The sequence below is a fragment of the Rhinolophus ferrumequinum genome, chromosome 10 (assembly GCF_004115265.2).
Source record: "Rhinolophus ferrumequinum isolate MPI-CBG mRhiFer1 chromosome 10, mRhiFer1_v1.p, whole genome shotgun sequence".
Classification (NCBI taxonomy): Eukaryota; Metazoa; Chordata; class Mammalia; order Chiroptera; family Rhinolophidae; genus Rhinolophus; species Rhinolophus ferrumequinum.
Genome location: NC_046293.1, coordinates 18,137,690 through 18,158,309, shown reverse-complemented (window position 1 = coordinate 18,158,309; position 20,620 = coordinate 18,137,690). Strand labels below are relative to the sequence as shown.

At 35.9% G+C, this 20,620-nt stretch overlaps 1 protein-coding gene across 4 annotated transcripts in view; it reads left to right on the top strand.

Annotated features, from left to right (window-relative positions):
- Positions 1-20,620, top strand: part of ANO4 (anoctamin 4) — a 301,071-nt gene that overhangs the window by 113,299 nt on the left and 167,152 nt on the right. The window contains exons 3-5 of one of the 4 annotated variants that reach the window (XM_033116152.1): positions 4,716-4,820; positions 14,651-14,787; positions 18,773-18,931. In XM_033116152.1, the coding sequence (XP_032972043.1) occupies positions 4,716-4,820; positions 14,651-14,787; positions 18,773-18,931 (401 nt within the window). Of the gene's footprint in view, positions 1-4,715; positions 4,821-9,312; positions 9,482-10,688; positions 10,826-14,650; positions 14,788-18,772; positions 18,932-20,620 lie in introns of those variants that run through there. The other 3 variants (XM_033116155.1, XM_033116153.1, XM_033116154.1) reach the window with 3 other exon arrangements.

The following is a 20,620-nucleotide window of genomic DNA, read 5'->3' as shown; positions in this document are numbered from 1 at the left end:
CACTTTGTATTAATTTGCAAATATAAGAACTGTCTATATTTGCTTGAACAAGAAATTGAATTTTAAGTAATTTATTTAAAGTTATTAAACTGAGGCAATATAATGGAATAACTAAGAATAGTGATTTGATGGGTAGGTGGAGGGCAAGGGAAAGCAATAGTAATATAAGTTACATCGTCTTGTAGCATAGCAGAAAACAATAATGTGTAAAATTGATCAAGAAACAGCAGAATTACACACACAAGGTATCCAAAAGAAGTAAAAACACAAACTCTTAAAAGGGGTTGTACTGGGGGACTGGGACTGGGGTTGAGAAAGGGGTGGGGTTTGGCAACTGTTGATTTTCATTGTAAGTCGTTTGGTACTTTAAGATTTTGTTTATTATTTGACAAATTTTTTTTTCTTTTCTCTGTTTTTTTTTTAATTAAAATTTATTGGGATGACAATTGTTAGCAAAGTTACGTATTTAAAAAGATTTTTACAAAAAGAGCAAATGTATGACCTCAAATGTGTCTTTTGTGGTCGCCTACAGATAACCTATCAAGATGCCTAAAAATGGTGGAGTATGAAGGAAGATTGGGACATTTTCTTAGTCTGTATCCATTACTGTAACTAATTATGTGAAAATGCAATATGAGAGCATTAACTGAGCAACTAATGTTTTTCAAGGCCTTGTTTTAGGTTCTGTAGGAGCTAAAACGGTGGATGCAGTTTGGTCGCAGGCCTCCATCACATTACAGTCTAGTTGAGGGTGCTGGAGATCACGAAGAGATCTAGATGGGAAGGAATAGGAACTCACATTTTGTCGCTGTCTACTCCACACTGTGCTAGGTACTTTACCTATCTTATTTTATTCTATTTTCACAACTCAACAACAACAAAAAAACCTACCTTATTTTTGATGGAAAATATGGACCATAGAAAAGATAAACTACAGATAGCTATACGGGGTCGGTGGGTGGATAATGGTATTTACTTCTTAAGATCAAGCAGAGCATTTAGGATGGGCCTTAAAAGTAGAAAAGGATTTCTATAGACAGAGATGGGATGGGAGAGACACTGACATATTTGCCAACCAAGAAACTCATGTTTGGAGCTTGCTTCTTTGGTTCCTTTTGTACATAAGCATTTAGCTAAAATCCACGTAAGCTAGACACAAATCTAAAATGAGTTTGTAAAATGTTGTTTGCTCAGCTGAAGAACTTTTATTAAATGTAAATGCTGTTATCAAGGTTACTTTTTATTGAAACTACTTTCAACTTTACTCGTACCATAGAATCACAATTAAGATTTGAGTCTAACCATCCCTGTCAGTCAAGTGGGAGAAAAGCTAAAGGGAAATTTGGGGGTCACATGAATTTTGTAACTATTACTGATTCTTAAAAATTGTTCAGTATGTTCTCGACCTCATTAGGGATCTTTTAGCTTCCCTGTTTAATGTGACTTATGTGTTTAGTTTCCTTGGGATTGTGCTTAGTTTCATATCAATTACTGAGGCCGAGTGGAGTTATATTTTATTTTAAAGATTCTTCAGTTTGAAAACATGACATATTCACCGTCTGGCCTAGTTTTTCAGAGTTTTGTGTTTTGACTCAAAGAAGAAACATCCGTGACTATAGAAAGAACTCCAATTCTCTGTTTTAGAAATCACATCAAAACTATTAATAAATAATCATCAAAAGTCCAAAGTAAACATACAACCTTTTGTATATTGAAATCATTTAGTCTTTTTCATTTGGGCAGTAAGTGCTAAAGGTGAAGATTGTCACGTTGAAAGATTCATTTGAGAACGTCCTTACACAGAGGTTACTTTCCATTTAGAAAAGTTTACAAATGTCCTTGTTTTACACGAGCTCCTACTTTGTCATGTTAGACTTTAATGAATGACTTACTGCCAGAAATTCCAGGCCATTATATTATACTTTATGAAAGTGTATTTTATATTTCTTCTAGAGCAGAGGAAGAAAAATAACTTCTATTTAAGGGATTCTAAATGTAATCTGAATGTTTATCATGAAGAGAACATTGCATTCTGCAATTTGGAGCTGCAATTTGGACCTGGAATTATGCATTTTAAGAATTACATTAATGTAGAAAATCTTATATTAAATTAGTTCCTTAATGGTTTAACATCTGTAGTCTCTGTCTTGAATTCTCAACTCTAAATACTTAATATTCTCCACTGCCAGAATCTGAATTTTTAAATGACTTTGAAATTATAAAAATATTTTATGGTTATTGTGAAAAACAAAGAAAAGATAAAGAATAAAACAAAAATATACCCATAATTTCACAGCTGAGAGATAACTTTTGTATCCATTTGAATATTTGTCTTTTTTTTAATAATCATTTAAAAGGGGTGTGTGTTTTTAATATACTTGAGACATAGCTATATATTTATGTTTCCTAATATCTGTTTTCCTCACTTTTTCATTATATCTTAAGCATGTCCCATATCATTAAATATCCTTTAAAAACAGACTTTAATGACCTGAATGCCTCCTTATGTGGTATGTGGCTTCTTTGGAAACTTCTTATGCTCTTATAATGTCCTCTAACAGAAGAAATTTATTAAAAATTTGTGGAATTTTATTAAAATTGTAGTTATTTAGTAATCATAACTAGTACATGAATTTATGAACCACTGACTATGACAAATAAAAAGTAAATAAATTAGGCTTCTGTTTATTAGTCTATTTAGGAAGTCATTTACTTTTTAGGTCATGTAATGGCTTTTGTCTTGGTCTAAAGTACTAGGACATAGGTCTTTGGTAAACCCAGTTCTCTCATTTCTAACAGCCTGTATTTATGACTGCTAGGATGTGGGTGGTATTAAAGACGAGTTAAGAGCATGAATTGGTATTATATTTTTACAACTTAGTAGCTGCGTGACTTTGGGCAAATTACTACTTACTGCACTTCCTTTTCAAGATGAAAGACTAAGATAATAGAGTACATAGCACAGTTCTGGCCTATGGGTGGTATGGAATATTCTTGTGGTTTATTTTATTTTATTTTTTCATTGTCATTAGTGAGATCTTTGGTTATTGAGTAGAACAAAGGTGACTAGCCTTAGTAGAGTTTGAAAAGCATCAGAACTTTTCCCTACCCATTCAAAGTAGCCTGCCATGGGGAAGAAAGCAAATAACCCATTTTAATTTGGGGCCAGCAGGAAGCATCTTTGTTCTGTCCCATTGAGAAGCTTAGTCTCACAGAAAACTTCAGACTCTGCAATGGGGCAACTGGATGCATGCATTTAAAAAGTTCACTGCTGTGTCTACAGTACCTGAGAGTCCCAAAGAACTGACTTATCGCTTTCTTCTCATTATTCAAAGGCTAGATAGTTTTTATACAAATGCCAGTCTTGTTCTAATCAGCGATTATGGATGGTAATAATAATGGCTTCCATTTACTGAGTGTTGACTGTGTGACAGCTAAGAGCTTTTCATGCATTATCTCATGTAGTCCTCATGGCTACTCTGTGAGACTTACTATCACCCCTATTTTATAGATGAGGAAACTAAGATTTATTGAGATTCAGTGTTACCTCATAAGAATTTCAAAGCTGGTTTGACTCCAGAATTTAAGCCTTTAGCTTTACTAGTAGCCCTACTGCCTTTGTTTCATAATTACTGTGTAACCTCATTCATTTGTTCACTCTACATTTGTTGAGCTCCTGCTGTGTGCTGGCACTGTTCTGAGTGCCGGGTTATAACATGCAGACAAAAGTCCCTGCCCTCTTCAAGCTCACTTTCTATTATATTAAGTTACTTGTGTTCATTTCTCTCCTAGGATGTGTGTCCCTGTGTGGTAGTGACTGTGGCTTACTCCTCTTGAGTTTTAGGGACAGAAATGAAATTTTATTCAAGGCTCAGAATAATCCCTGGGCTTATAAAACAATTATTTCTACAAAAATATTGGAAGTTAGGGCGTGCCTCAATGTATTCATCAGGCTATTTGTTTATTTTAGCACTGGCTTTTAGCCCTTCCAGACTCCTGGATTGGAGATGTTCTTATTGGTACTTTAAGAAGTATTCAGAGGTTTATTATTGTTTACGATAATGTTGCTTTTTGATGTCTTGATTTCTTTGACTTCCTTAAATATAGGTGGGTGGAGCGCATAAAAATCCTCTTTCTTTAGAATACACCAAAATACATCAGACAAAACTAGTACAAAAAGCTTAGTTACTTTATAGAAAAAATGACAGTATTCTGATATCATTGAAAAAATGCGTGATATAGAAGGAAAGTCAGCTATGAGGGGAAAAAGTGATGCCGTTTCTTTTTCCTGTGATATCAGGAATATTAAATCCTTTTCTACAAATGAATTGTTGTTTTAAAGAAGATATCATAAAGTGTTTGTGTTGAATTTCGCTTATTAGCCATGTAGAAGCTGAAAATAATTTTAAACATTCTTAGGTGCAGGCTATCATGTTATATTCTTCACTTAGGAAATCATCAGTAAATACGATAAAGAATATGGTATTGCAATAAAGCAGTTGCTTTATATTTGCATTGGAAATGCAGTTAAACCTTTTAGGTCTCATAAGAAGCAAATGGCTGATAATATTTTTCTTTTTTTAAAGACTCATTTGTCCAAGAGGGAAACCAGCTGGCTATTCATTTTAGATTTTAACGTTGCTTCTCCTTGGGACCCTAATGCTGGGCTCTCTGATAACCAGCGCAAACTCCATAAATATCTTTCATTTCTCTAGAAGGAGGTGTGGATTTGCAAGGCTACCAGCTGGATATGCAAATACTACCTGACGGCCCAAAGAGTGATGTGGACTTTTCAGAGATTCTTAATGCAATACAAGAAAGTAAGTTTCGCTCAAATTTTAAATTCACCGTGAAAGGAGAAACTATTATAATAATTGGGAGGGGTACCAAAACTAGAAATCTTGGATGCCAAGCTTTAAAAAAATATAATTATGTCTTAAAAAGAGATACTGGTTAAAATAATTTTGAGACCAGAACAGATGGTTAGTGAGATGTGGGTTTAATTTGTGAAACTGAACCACATAATTTTGGGGTCTTTGAAGAAACCTGATGGAAAACTGTAATGAAATTATAAATTCTGTAAATTTAATATGCGATAATATTTACTAAATTAGTAGGTATTATAATTTTTTAGATTACTTGATTGATCATAATGAAAGAAAAATCTTTGCAAAATCAGAATACTTTTCCTTTGCTCAAATGTAAATAGTAGGAAGTAAGTGTTGATAAATAAGCCGAAATCAGGAATATATTCTCCAAAAACGGGTATTTGGAATCATCAATGATGGGCTGTGACCTACAAGTGAACCCCTCTTCTAAGCATTTTGATTAATCAAGGTTTACTCTTTTTATACTGCTGTATTTGTGTTTTCTAGTTTTCACTAAGACTTTTATCATAATCAGTACATTTACTCAAGTTACAGATTAAGCATTAAGGATGGGTGGTAGCACAGTATCACATACTAAACCATTTACATTTGTGTTTTGTTACCAGAGCTCTAATTCTAGATAATGATGCTCCTCTTTTAATATCGAATAGTATTATGTAATGTTGAATTTGAAGGGTTGAATCTGAAGAGCATTGCATAAAGAACCACTGCAGTATTTTTGCCGTGTTTAATTTTGTGACATTGAATTTCGTATGAATTTTTTAACGAACAATTTTAAGCATTCTTATAATAGTGATCCCCCTTGTATCATTATACTTCCCTCCTGACCTTATGAGATAATTAATATCTCCACTTCATAGGTAGGACAACTTAGGTTGGGAGAAGTTAAATACCAAGATAATATGATAAATAGTGGAAACCTGATTAAAATGGGGAGGGGCAGGTCTCCTACCCTTCATTTAATTCCTTCATGAATGTGCTCAGTTTTGGGTTTATACACACTGAGGTGAGAGATTCTGAAATTGAAGAAGGTGAGGCTTATTCTGAGAGAACTATTTTTAATGAAGAATATAAAAGGACCAGCTATTTGTTCTGGTTGGGCAATCCCTTCAGATTAGTTTAATGAATAGAAGAGAAAAAAAATTCCCCAGGAGAATAAAAATCAAGTTAATAGACATTGGAGAGAAAATAACTTTTCATGATAAGTTATAAAATTATGTAATTACTTCATTTGATTTGAAAGATGATAGATTATACAGTGTTGAAAGGATTTTAAAAAATTTTAGTAAATGATAAAAGTTGCCTTCTACCGTATGCAAGTACAGGAGATGAACTTAAATTTTTTTAGAGCTGAATGAACATATCATAATGAACGAGATGTTCATGAAACTATTTTTATAGTAATTTTTGTTCGCATATCTTAGTAAAGACATGTTTGTTGTTTTTTTAATTAAAGTTTATTGGGGCAATAATAGTTAGCAAAGTTGCTGCATAGGTTTCAAGTGTACAATTAGGTAATACATCATCTATATATCACATTTTGTGTTCACCACCCAGAGTCAGTTCTCATTCCATCACCATATATTTGATCCCTTTTACCTTCATCTACCACCCCCCTCCCCCCTTACACTCTGGTAATAGTTTTTCTTTTCTTGATTCCCCAGCATATGCAGATCTAGACTGTGGGACTCTTGAATGGCGTTCATACCCAGCAGACATTATTGTGTTATAGTCCATTAGGTTCAAATGAAGGAAAGAGCAAAGAGCAGAGTGTTTGAAATGAGAACTCGAAGGTTGGAGGATTATTGGATAGTTGTTATCCGATAGTCTGACCTTTTTGCTTGCACATGTGCCTACATAATCAGAATAGCTGTTCCTCCCTTGGTGGTACTCTGTGCTTCTGTGGCTGGGGACACTGAGTCATTTCTCAGGGACATCAAGTGAGTCATCTTGAATCCAGTTTCTTGAGCCCTGATTTCCAATTTTATTTTTAATCTGTATGATCATGCTGTTTCAAAGGAGAAGATGAGACAGAGGGGCTGACATACATTAAACTAGTAATCTTATCTGGCCACTCTGCAGTTGACCTTTCTACCTATATTATTAATATTTTATTTAGTGTTAAATTCTCTTTGCCTTAATTTCCACATTTGTGAGAGAGAGAGAGTTCCAGTAAATCTGTGTAAATTTAGTGTCGTGCTTGTCACACGGTAAGTGCTGTCCTAAGTGTTGGCTGCCACCTTGTCCTCTGTACGACAAATTGTATCATCTCCACTTAAAACAAAGAAATGAAAGCTTGAAGAAGTCAAATAACCCAGTCTAATAGCTAGTATGTAGGAGGTTTAGCATGTGAACCCAGGCTTGTCTGAACCCAAAGCTCATGTTCCTTGCAGAGAAAGGAAAATTATATGGTCAGTGGACTTTGAGGACATTTCATACAGAACACCACTCACTTCATTTCAGGTTGCGAAAAGGTAACCAAGGTTATGGAGCAAAGCTTGAATTAGGTACACAGTTCTCTAAATATCATATCATTCCCGGGATGTGCCTTGTTATATGTTAGGTTGGGACAAAAGTAGTTGCGGTTTTTGCAATTGTTAACCTTTTAAGCTACAATTCCTTTTGCCCCAATCTAACAGAAATAACGGAGGTGTCTGTCCTTTCTTTGGAATGGAGTGTTAAGTAGTCAGAGAAGGTCTTCCTAAGAAACATGCTGTCCCAGGAACAAGGTAATGATGTTGGCCCCAGTGCAGAGCACCTCTGGGCACCCCATGCCATCATGGATGCTGTGTCTTACAAACAGCATTGCTGAGCCAGGAAATGTCTATGGAATTAATTTTTTTAATGACCACATATATTTTTTAAATCTCAGGACATTTTTTTGTTTGTTTTTTTTTCAAAGATATACTTTGACTCTCAAAGTATTTCAAGTAAACTTTCCATGACAGGAAAAAATGTGCCTACTCTCCAATCTGTATCATTGAGGACTGCAGTTTTCTTACCCCAGTGTTTTGGGGATATGTTAACATAACCATTTAATAGTTACCATAATACACTGTTTTTTCCCCAAATACATTTTTATATATACTCACAATATTGAAAATAGATAACTGAACTGTTTGGAATAGGGAGGGGTAGAAGGTGTAGGGCTGTGCCCACTCAGTTTTTCCTTTGCCGCCTCCATGGCCTCTGGAGTTCCCAAAAGGATTCTGGGGTTCCAGGGAACACACTTTGAAAACTACTGGCCCATTGAAAAGGAATAAAACCAGCTAAGTAAGGATTTATGTCCTTTCCAAGTACTTTATTTATTTTGAGTGTTCTAAAGTAGGCCCTCCCTTTTTTTTTCCCCCCTTATTGGTAAACTAGGCAGTCTCTGCCTTAGGGATGTTACCAGATTCATTTGAAGAGTAACGAACATCTAGGGAGTGCCGGGCTTGCTAGTAGTATCCTATAAATGCTAAGTACTGTTTGGTTTTTAAAATCCTAGCCTAAGGTGCTCAAAGCTGTGCCGAGTCTGTGTCTTTCCCTGAATGTTTAAAAGCATTTAATTTGATGCATTTGTTAAATTTTAAAAAGTGTCAGACCTGTAGTGCTACAGATGTAGAGTCTAGCTCTATTCAGATAAATGTTAGAACTGTGACAAGATAATTGTTTGGTGGTTAAATGATTTCCTGTTCTTGAAAGCCTCACGTGATTTAAGAACAATAGAATGCTTTCCAACAACAACAACAAAAACAACAGCAACAGAAAAGAAGCCAGCTAGAAACAGCATGGATTTGAGAGGCAGAATGGGGTTAGAATTCATCTCTGTCACTTCCTAGCTGTGTGGCCATACTTAGCATCTCTGGACCTGGCTTCTTTCTTATAATACCTGTCCCATAAGGTGTTCTGAGGATGAAAGGAGAAACCAGACCTAACAATTCTTAACGCACAGTCGGCTTTCAGTGAACTGTAGTCTGTTCTTACTTCCTTCTAATTTAGCGTCTGAGCCTAAGAGAGAAACCGATTCTTTTAAATAATCTCGCTAAGATGATTAAAATAGGGAAAGATAACAATTGATATACTCTTACAAATAACTTTTATTTATTTTTAAATGAACACTGAGTACCTCCTATTTGCTAGCCCCTGTGTCAATTTTGGAGCTCCCTTGAGCTTGAGCTTTCACGTGAAAGGGACCCAAGACGTAGAGGTGAACTTGTTATAAAACAGCCAGGTAGGTGTTCAGATTGAGATGTAAAGAATTTTTTTTTTTTTTTTTTTGGCATTCTAAATTATTCCTGAAGGTCTCCTATTTTTTTTTTTCATTTTCTAATGAGGCTTTGAGGTCAATGTGCAATACCTTCAGAATTCTGAGTATCAGATGTAATAATGTAGAACTCAGGACAAAAATAGTATAATGAACTGGCACTCTGGAGAACAAATATAGATACTGAGATTATGCTGCTCCGCTCTCTCATGTCTTCAGTGACCTATAATTTCATTTTATTTTCTCTGCATCAGAAAAATACTGAGATTAAAGTGCTTCTTTCCTGTAATACTAAGGTGGAGTTGTTCTGCTGCATTTGGAAAATAGAGAATTAACGAAAAGAGCAGTGAGTCAAACTATTTGATTTTCTTAGTATTTGTTCCTTATTCTCTTTTAGACGATTTCTGAAAAGTACTTACTTTTTTTCTTTCATTGCCTTTATAGCATTGATTCCTTGATTTTATGCTCTTCTCTGGAAGTAGGAGGCTTCCAACTTATGTCTTGATTATGTTAATGTCTCGAGCACCTAAACTAAATATTGGTTCAGTGAACAAATGGCAGAAGAGAATTTGTTTGCTCGTTTGTTTGTTTGTTTGTTTGAGCCCTTGCAGTGTATTCGTGGTCTTTCTCTGGAGAATGAATGATGAGGTTCACTGAAGGAATCATTGAAATGAATGCAAATATTTGGTCAGTAGATTCGGTACTATGCAGTAGATTTGCCTTCTCATCACATAAAGAATGTCAGGACCTGCCTGTTTCCTGGCCCTCGGACTTCTCTGCAATAGTGTAGGGAGCCATCCTTTAGAAATCTCTTTGCTGTGCTGAGTTTGGTGATTTACTCAGACTCTGTAGCTGGTAGTTTCTTGACCTTTGTTCAGTTGTTATAAGTGAGCCCCTGCTGTTTTTCCCCCCAGGTCTTTTTAGGCTGAATGCCTGCTTTTTTGCAAAAGAAAATCATTTGGGTATCTCTCTTGCTTTTCCAAATGCATGGTCTCTATCTTATAGTAGCTGCCTGGTACTGTTCATACAGCCCTTCCGTAGTCTGCATGCAGTGCAGGTCCATGATTTGGGTTGCACAGGAATTTCTGCATTCTTTCTCCCTCTGGTCATTCTTTTCTTTTCTTTTTTTTACATTTACATTTTTAACAAAATTAGTTTCAGTTGCACAAAACAATGCAATAGCCAGACATTTCACCCCCCCACACAAAGTGGCAACCCTCCTCCCCCAACCTACTGCCCCCCTGACACCATACATATCTATTACGATGCCATTGACTCTATTCCCTATGCTGAACTGTATATGCCATGACTATATACATATATATTCAATTATAGTTGGCATATAATATTATTCAGCTTCAGCTTCAGGTGTGCAGTGCGGTGGTCAGGCTAGATGGGAGGGGAGTGGTGATGAGGGAAAAGGGGAGGGGATTAGAAAGCACAGATTTGTAACTGTGATACAATATTGCCTCTGGTCATTCTTAATGACCTCTAAGAACATTTTGTCTTATTTTCTTATTTACGAAATTAATAGCAGAATTGTTTTAGGCAGATGCTTATCAAACATATTTTCACTTGAGAAAAAACGTACATGAGAGGTGATGGGATCCATTAACAAGTGACCTTGTTTGGATGTAGAGTATATTCATGCCCACACATAGAGAGGCCCCGCTCCCATCTCGGCTGAAAGGTGAGCTCTATGAGGACGGGGGCCATGTCTGTCGTGTTCAGAACTTGAGCCCCAGTTCCTAGCCCAGCATAGTGTCTGGCGATGGTAGGCACATGATAAATATTTGTTGAATAAATAGATGTTTAAAAATTGGTTAACTTCAGAAGTTGGTGATTATTTTCTCTTTAAAGAAAATATGTATGATAAATGTCTAACTATTACATTGTTTTGTGCACCTGAAACTAATATAAAAAATGTTAAAAAAAAAAGAAAGAAAGAAAAAAGAAAATATAGAGTCATGGACTGTAAAATACAGCATAGGGAATATAGTCAGTGGTATTTTGATAGCTATGGATGGTGTCTGATGGGTAGTAAACTTGGTCGGACTATCACTTTGTGAGGTGTGTAAACGTCTAATCATTATGTTGTTTTGTACACCTGAAACTAGTAAAGAAAGCACGTGATGTAAGTGTGCATCGAAGGGTATTGTACTTCATTTATAAAATTTACCTCATAGTGAAAGCGCATAGATCAGTAACAATAGTGAAATGTTAATGAAGGGTACATATTTCTTCTGTCTGTGGAGAGTTTCCATGTTCGACAGTCTTCTTCCTGAGGATTCCTGACAGTTCAGCATTTCTAATCACTGTGAAAGATCTTGAGAGGCCGGCAGGTGATAATGGTGCCTTCCTAGCTAAAACGTATTCTCTGAAAATCAGATTGCCATCCCGTACTGATTTCTCTTGAGCATTCAGGAATCCCAGACAGCAATTCTGCTGGGCAAAAGTAAGGAGAAGAAAGGGCTTCTCTCCCTTTTCCCACGTTACCTGGTTCCTCTCGAATCAAATAGTTGGACGTTTAATATAGAGCAGAATTTCTCAACCTTCGTACTGTTTACATTTTGGGCTGGATAACTCGGTGTTGTAAAGGCTGTTCTGCGCATTGTAGGATGTTTCGCAGCATCCCTGGCCTCTACACACTAGATACTATTAGCACTGCCCCCGAAAATCAAAAATGTCTCCAGACAATGCCAGAGGTCTCCAGGGTTACAGTTTGGTCCCAGTTGAGAACACAAGAAGGTGATCCAGGCAGAAGATGATCTGGTGGTTGTCTGTCCATGGCAAAAGCACAGGGGCAGTTCTCATGGAGTGTCTGTCTTCTCATCTGAGCCAGTTACCTAGACATGAACTTCAATGTCCTCTTTAGCTTCCCCCTTTAACCCACATCTCATGCCAATCCATCCTCCATAGCAACAATTACAACTTATAAATGCCTTCCTCGGCCTTCTTGCATTAATAAGGCTAGACTGCTAACTTAAGGTCCTTGAATCTAAAATTGACAAACTGACATTGCTTGCAGATCTGCTGTGTGTCAGCCACCCTGCTAATATGTAATTCATTTCATGTAATCCTTTCAGCCACCCTGAGAGACAACTTTCCTTCTCTACCTGTCTCACCAGTGAGGAAATGGGTGCACAGATTCACACAGCTAAGTGGTAGCATTTGGAATAGTAAGCAGGTCTTCTTACTTTGTTAATGTAATACTTTGTCCAGTTGTTGAAATCTAGCCAATTTAATTACTATCTACTTGAAAATGTAATCAGTATCTACTTGACACTGTGGAGCTCCTGGCTTGTGAATAAGAATCAAGTTAGGAGAAATGTGTATGCAAGGTCCTAGAGCCATAGAATGTTGGAGAAAAGGAGGCTCTCAGACGTCATTGTACCGTGACTGCTTTGAGGTCATCATTCTGTCATTCAACAGATATGTGTTAAGGGCTTCCTCCATGCTAGGACCTCTGTACACCAGTCAAGACAGACAAGGTTCCTGCCTGGTGAGAACTTATATTCTAACAGAATAAATATCCAGTACACAAGTAAGCAGAGAAACACAATGAACAATACAGATCTCGATAAGTGCTGTGAAAGATTAGTGAGCAGCAAGAGGAGATGGAGAATAATTGGATAAGGTGGAGCTTCTTGACATAGGGTGGTCCGGGAAGTTGTCTGAATTTGACACCTCCCACAACACTAAACATACGGCGCTTTGTCCCCAAAATATTAGTACCCATCCTTGAATGCCTGGCGCACAGTGGGTGCTCCTAAACCTTAGTTGGATGAAAGGACCATGAGGTTTTTACTTTGTAGCCTCCGAGTTTCAAAACCTATAGTAAGTATATTAGTTTTCTTTTGCTGCTGTAACAAACTACCACAAATTGAGTGACGTAAAGCAACACAATTTATTATCTTACACTTCTGGAAGTCAGAAGTCATCAAGGTGTTAGCAAGAGTCCCTCTGGAGTTCTAGGGAGAATCAACTTTCTTGCCTTTTATATCTTCTAGAGGCCTCCCGCACTCCTTTCTGGTGGCCCTATCCTCCTTTTTCAAAGCCAGCAGCTTAGCATATTCCAGTCTCTCTCTGATTCTGGCTCTCCTGCCTCCCTTGTAATTACATTGGCTCACTCAGATGATCTTGAATAATCTCCCCATTTTCAAGTTTTGACTTAATTACATCTACAAAATCCCTTTTGCCATATAAGCTAACGTATTCACATGTTCCAGGAAGTAGGTCCCCTCTGGGAGCCATGATTCAGCTTATCACAGTAAGCAATAAAGGTTCATTTTATTCCCAGGCCTGCTTTATTTTACACATGAAACACTTGAAGTTAAATGAATTGCCTAAAATCACACACTTGGATGTAGCTTTAAGATCCTGGTTGCCCCATCTAAATATGTTATCTTCTGTCTCTGTATATCCAGACTGTTGTTTTCTTTATAGCACTCACCTCACTTTCCATTTCTTTGATTATTTGTTTTGTTTACTTATTACCACAAGGGCAGGGAGACATAGCACTTTTATTCACCAAGGTACAGCCATCACACCGCTCCGTGTGTGACACATGGTGTGCAGGCCTCTAAAGATTTTTTGAATGAAAGAATGAGTAGTCTTTCATATGCTTGGGTAAATAGAACCCAATCTCCTGTGAATTATTCTGTGTATTGGCTTCTGAGAGGTTAAACATACTTAGCCTTATAAAGCATCAAAGGAAAAAGTGAACTTCAGTGTTCGTCCATAATTCTAGTTGATAAAGACGGGACCTGTACCTGGCATTAAATTTTCTCATCCACTAGTGTTGAATTTGGCCTTCTGGTATGCTGCAAGGCACTGTGAATTTGAACATGGTATTCTGTATTTGGAACTCTGATGTACAGTGCTTTATGTATTGACATGTTAGCATCAACGGTCTTTTGAGAGAGCCCTGAGTGGCTCACTTCATGATTTCAATTCATGATTAGAGGAGAAGAAAGACAAAAAGTCTGACTGCATGCTTTATTGCTGCATTGGTTTTCTTTATTAGGCCCTAAATAACAAAGGAGGAGTAAAATCACAGTTCTTAGTGAACCACACAAGTGGCACATGTATGGGTTTACTTAACAAGTTGTGTGGCACTTAAATGAAAAAAAAAAATAAAAAGTATAGGTCATCTCCAACACAGAGAATGAGTTCTTAGAAGTCATAAATGATAGTACCTTATGCTAAACAATTAAGTGAAGGAAAGCTAAGCACAACACCTCCTGTTACCATGGAATGCAAATTATGTTTATATTATGAAGGTGCTTTACTTTGCATCGTGTTGTCCTTAATCTCACCTAATAAAGACACTGTTTGGTCAGGCATGTTGTATATCTGACATCCTTTTCTCTTAGGAAATAAATACCTGTCATTCAAGGTGTTACTGAAACAATGAAAAAAACATGAAGCCAAAGGGAGATGTATTCTTTTTCAATATAACGTTTAAGATCCCAAATCCTTAATCTCACTTGTAATGTATTTACTTTTGTTCTAGTGGCCAAGGATGTCAATATTCTTTTTGATGAATTAGAAGCTGTCAACAGTCCTTGCAAAGATGATGATTCTCTCCTTCACCCTGGAAATCTGACCAGTACTTCCGATGATGCCAGCAGATTGGAAGCAGCGGGAGAGGTAAGAATGTGTGATTTCTTAAAAAAAGCACAATTTTTATTTTTATTTTTTTATATTTTAGCCTTATGCAAACTGACATTTATTTGCTTTTTATTTGGTAACTTAGCAACCAAATCCATTAATGTGACTCATAGTTAAACATGTTGTTTCTTTTTTTTAAGTTTAGATACATTTAACAAAATGATTTAAATAAAGTAAATAACAGCATAGTAATAATACAAATTAAAATATATCCAGTCTGCATAATAATGTCTATTGTTGACATATTTGGTGTTCAGTAAAAATCTACCGAATAAATATTACATTTAATTTTTGTCTTCAATTTGTACTCTATTAAGCATTTCTATCCTATTCTTTTTTTTTTTAAACTGGATAGCCAATGGTTAGTTTTATTTGTGCTCATTTAAATTCAATCACATTTGCTGTGGGTTTTTTTTTTGACATTCAAAATTTATATTAGTTTTAGGGGTACAGCATAGTCATTAGACATTTATATAATTTACAAATGATCCCCCTGATTAGTCTAATACCCACTGGGCACTATATGTGGTTTTTACAATATTATTGACTATATTCCCAATGTTGTACTTTATATTCCCCTGACTATTTTGTAACTACCAATTTGTACCTTTTAATTCCTTTACCTTTTTCACTCAGCTCCAACCCCTCTCGCTTTTGGCAACCCTCAGTTCTTTATCTGTATCTATGAGTCCATTTTATTGTTTATTTATCTTGTTCTTTAGATTCCACATACTCATGTAAATGAGATCACATGGTATTTCTCAGTCTGACTTATTTCACTTACATAATAGCCTCTAGATCTATCCATGTTGTTGCAAGTGGTAAGATTTCATTCTTTTTTATGGTCGAGTAATATTCCATTTTATATATGTACCACATCTTCTTTATCTAGTTGTCTATTGATGGACACTTAGGTTGCTTCCATACCTTGGCTATTGTAAATAATGCTGCAATGAACATAAAGATGCACATATCTTTTCGAATTAGTGTTCTAGATTTCTTTGGATAAATATACAGTAGTGGAATTGCTGGGTCATATGGTAGTTCTATTTTTAATTTTTTGAGGAACCTCCATATTGAAAAACACAAATCTTGATCCAGATGGAACCTGTAAAGCATATTTCAACGGACCATTTAATGTAATCATATCATTGAACTGTAGGTTCACGGTAAATAAGGGGGCAGTTCTTACATTCCTAATATCCCCCATGGTCTTGTATACTTCAGGGATCCCAATTCTACCTAGGCTCAAAACAAACTGTCAGAGGTCCATGCACTTCCCATCTTATACCTACAGACATTCTGTTTACATAAAGGAAGATTCTTAAAACCACCTGTTATTTTAAGATAATTGACATTCTTGGTGTTAGTAGCTACCGTGTTTCCCCGAAAATAAGACCTAGCTGGACCATCAGCTCTAATGCATCTTTTGAAGCAAAAATTAATATAAGACCTGGTTATTTTATATTATATTATAGCCAGTGTTATATTAAAATAAGACCGTCTTATATTATATATATATATATATATATATATATATATATATATATATATATATGGTCTTATATTAATTTTTGCTCCAAAAGATGCATTAGAGCTGATGGTCCAGCTAGCTCTTATTTTTGGGGAAACATGGTAGTATAAAGTAAGCTTTACAAAGATGGAGTTCCTTGTATAAATCCCCCAGCACCTAGAACAGTGACACAGAATGGATCAGCCCTCAGTACACGGTGTTGTCTCAAGCATCTCTGAGTTCCATTTGCCTCTGTAATCTGGAAACTCATTGTAATTGTAAATAGACTCATCTGCTCATTTTGGGAAAAGAACTATTTTGTTAGCGGCATTCACTTTTGCTTAGGTGGTGTCTCAGTGGAGTTTAATATCTCCTTTGTATATGCACTGATTATAGGTGATAGGAACACGGAATAAGAGTCATTTATTTACTGCATATTCCTAATGTTTTTATTATTCCAGAGCCAGTTAGCCATTGAAAGGATGACATATTAGAACAGGTTTTCTTTTCCTAAGCTTCCCAGATCTCTCCCTACAAACACCATACACTACTGTCCGTGTTATTTTGTCATCCCTTCACACAGATATTATGAATACCACGATGTGATATAAATGAGAGGTCTTGAAAGGTACCTCAAAAAGCAACTAGTCTCATCCCCTTAACTTACAGATGAGGAAACAGTCTCAGGAAGGTCAGGGCTTTGCTACCTCTCCTCCTGATGCCTTAGCTGAATCCTTGCAGGCAGGTGCTCGTGTGCTACATAATAGGATAGTTCCCTGGTTTGGCCAATAGTTGTTACGACAGTGTTTACTTGAGTAGACTTCTGAGTACCTCTGAAGGCCAAAGGCAAAAAATAGCCGGTGAGAATGGGTCATCAATTGTGGATGTCTACACCGAGTATGGGACAAGGGTATTTCCATGCCTTCTGGCTGAAATGTTCCTTCCAGATGAGGCTGCATGCACAGCACTTATGTGCAAGAATATGGATTCTAGCAATGGCCTTGGTGGGCTGGCATGTTGGCCTTCTCCATACTAATATTTGGAAACTGAAGTATACTGTGGCCTGGAGAAAAAATAGCTTCCCCATTTCTACTTGCTAGTTTACAGACCTGTTTTTGAAATCTGTCAGCCTGGCAGCCCATACTTGGCGTCTTTCAGGGCTCTACGTGATTACAGCAAGCCCATGGAGCCCGGATGGAAATTACAACTACTGTTTTTGGTATTTAATTTGTATATATGTAATCACTGCAAAATAATATTTTTAACTTATATGTCAGTTCTGAAGCATAATAATGAAATGAACACCTTGAACCACCATTTATCTTATGAGCTAGGATACTAGTTTTCTTTTTTGCAAGAAAAAATATTTTTGTATTCGTTTCAGGTGAACAAAACAACATAGTTATTAGACATTTATATACCTCACAAAGTGATAATCCCAATAAGTCTTTTACAAGGTAGTTTTCAAATTAGGGTGGCAACCTAATTGTAGGTTACTAACTCCATTGTTTTTTAATGGAATGGAAAATTAACATTAGTGTGTATGCAAGTAGAAAGGGTAAGTGTTAGTGTATAAAACTTGTCTCAGATATTTTGTGTGTGTTTACATATGTACACAAAGAACACAAGGTAAAATGTTTTTCTCATTGTGAGCAAAATATTTAAGAAACATTGAACTAGAATATTCCTAAAACCATCAAAGCTACTTGCAGTCCTATGCCTCTAGCCTACCAGTGGTACCATCTTCCTGAATTTTTGTGTTTTTTCATTCTTATTCTAAAAATAGTTTTACCACATACACCAGTAGCTTTAACAACTTCATTTTAGATTTATTTTATTTAGTGCTTTACAAAAAGTGATATCATGTAGTGTGACTTACTTTTTTCTGTGATATTGTTATTAAGATGTATGTTTATAATTAGAGGCAACTATAATTAATTCATTTTCAGTGCTGTATAATACTCCGTTGTATGACTATTCTACAATTTATCTATTTGTCTGTTCATGGGTATTTGAATTAATTCTCATTTTTTGTTTTCTACTCTTACGAACAATGCTGCTATGAATACTCATATACATGTCTCCTAGTTGCTTTATCTGAAATTTCTCTATGATTGTATTTTATGCAAATGTTCCATTTTATAAAATAATGCCAGTGTGTTTTCCAGAGAAAGTATATCAGTTGTCACTCTCATCTGAAGAATATTGGAATTCTCAGTTGCTCCACATCCCTGCCAAACATTTGGTTTTGTTGGGTGTCATAAGTTTTGCCCAGTTGACTCGATGCTTTTTCCAGTTTTATTTTGTTTCCTCTCGTTTACATTTTTCATTAATAAAAGTGTGATTTTGGTAAAGCACAAGAAAAATTGCATTTAGTTTGAATTGTTCTTTAAAAAATATTCACCTAAGGCTTAGTTTTAGTTAAACTGGTCCCTTTCTCTTTATATGCAGATAGTGCGGGAAAAAACCAAATCAAATGGACTTTACTTCAGAGATGGAAAGTGTCGAATTGACTATATTCTTGTGTACAGAAAATCCAACCCCCAGACTGAAAAGAGAGAAGTATTTGAAAGAAATATTAGAGCAGAAGGATTACAAATGGAGAAAGAGGTAAATAGTTTGCTTGGATTAGAAATATACATATACATCTATTCATATCAAGAGACAATTTGAAAAATAAGCAATTAGTCATTATGTTAACTGAGTATTTTATTAGGTTAGAATTTGCCAGTCCTCAGTGTTTGGGGAATATTCCAGCAATTAGACTTCTGCAGCACAGTTTGCCTTGAGAGCATTTTAATACCAAGTGATTTCATGAAAATCAAAATACTCTATCCCAATTGAATAGATTGTTTCAAAGTGTTACAATTTACCTGACTTCCTTCACCTGTTGCTTCTCTGTGTGAATGGAACATTCTAGTCTCATGGATTAAAGAAAACTGGATAAAATGCAGTCACCTCACTCTAGAGGCTCTTTTTATATTTCAGGAAACATAATGAGCTTGGGCATCTTCATACACCAGAATAGACTGTCTGACTAGGCCCCAAACAGCTGAAACTCACACAATGACTCCGGTTTTAAGAAACATTAAGGTTGCTTTTATCATGTTCCCAAGCTCCAGGGTTACCTTACCAGTATTTGCTCTCCTCCTTCCCTCTTTCCTCTCTGTATGGAGAGTTTTAAGGAAAAGTTTAGTAAAGAAAGTGCAAGAGGTCCTGCCAGGTCTCTGATAATAATACAAAATGAGATTATTGTGTACCCAGAATTACTGTGTGTGTTTATAGAACTTGGCCCTGGTAGGTGGATTATGTAACTCAGCTCAGATTTTCCTTAAATATTGTGCAAAGATTCTGGAGCTTTTCATAGTCAATAAGAACAATTTAGCAGTTAAAATCTTTTGCTTCTAATTCTGCTCATCAAGGCTGAGGGACTAGCTCTTTGAAATCAGACATCCAGGTTTCTCTTTGTATGGTGCAGAATGCATGCTGATCTTGGAACACGTCAGATAAGTGGGATTTTTCCAGATCTGTTAGACTATCTCAACTCTTGAGGATTTATAAAATAAGCTGTATTTTTCTAGAATGTCTAAAAAGAGAATTAGAAAAATGGTGAGATGAGCTTGGCCTTAAGGGAATAGGTTCTCGTTCTCAAGAAAGTGGAACTAGATTACTCCAAAGACTGTCTCAGGTGGACGTTCCTCTAGAGAAACAAACAAAATTAAATACGTGTTGTTTTCCACTTTGGTGGGGTTCCAGGAAATCTTTCCTATACTCATTGAACATGTCTTTGATAAATCTTGTTTTTAAAGTTCTTGCTGAGGCAACTATATACTTTCTTTTTTCAACATGAATAGCACATGGACATTTTTACCTTTCAAAACCATTCCTTCATCGTTTATTCTTATTCCTAAATTTCAGAATTTTTCTATACAGAAATCAAAGCACTGTATTGTCACGTGATCTTAAATAATGTCAGTCCTTTCTCTGATCCATTCTGACTCTGTCAAAATTTTGAATCCCATCAAAACTAGGTACCTTTATTCAATTAATTAAATATTGATATTTAATGCTCCATCACTATTTTCTCCATATCTGGGGCTGCTTCTACAGAGGTCTTTTCAATGTCATTTCATGACTTATTAGTTTAAACTCAAAAAGCCTAATACTTTATCAAATAATACACATTACTAAAGAGATGACAAATCTCTCAGATGTCTCCTAAGATATCTAGACTACAGTACTCATCTACTGGAATTTGAGCAGGTAGCTGAGGAAGATTATTCTGCCTTTTGTCATACA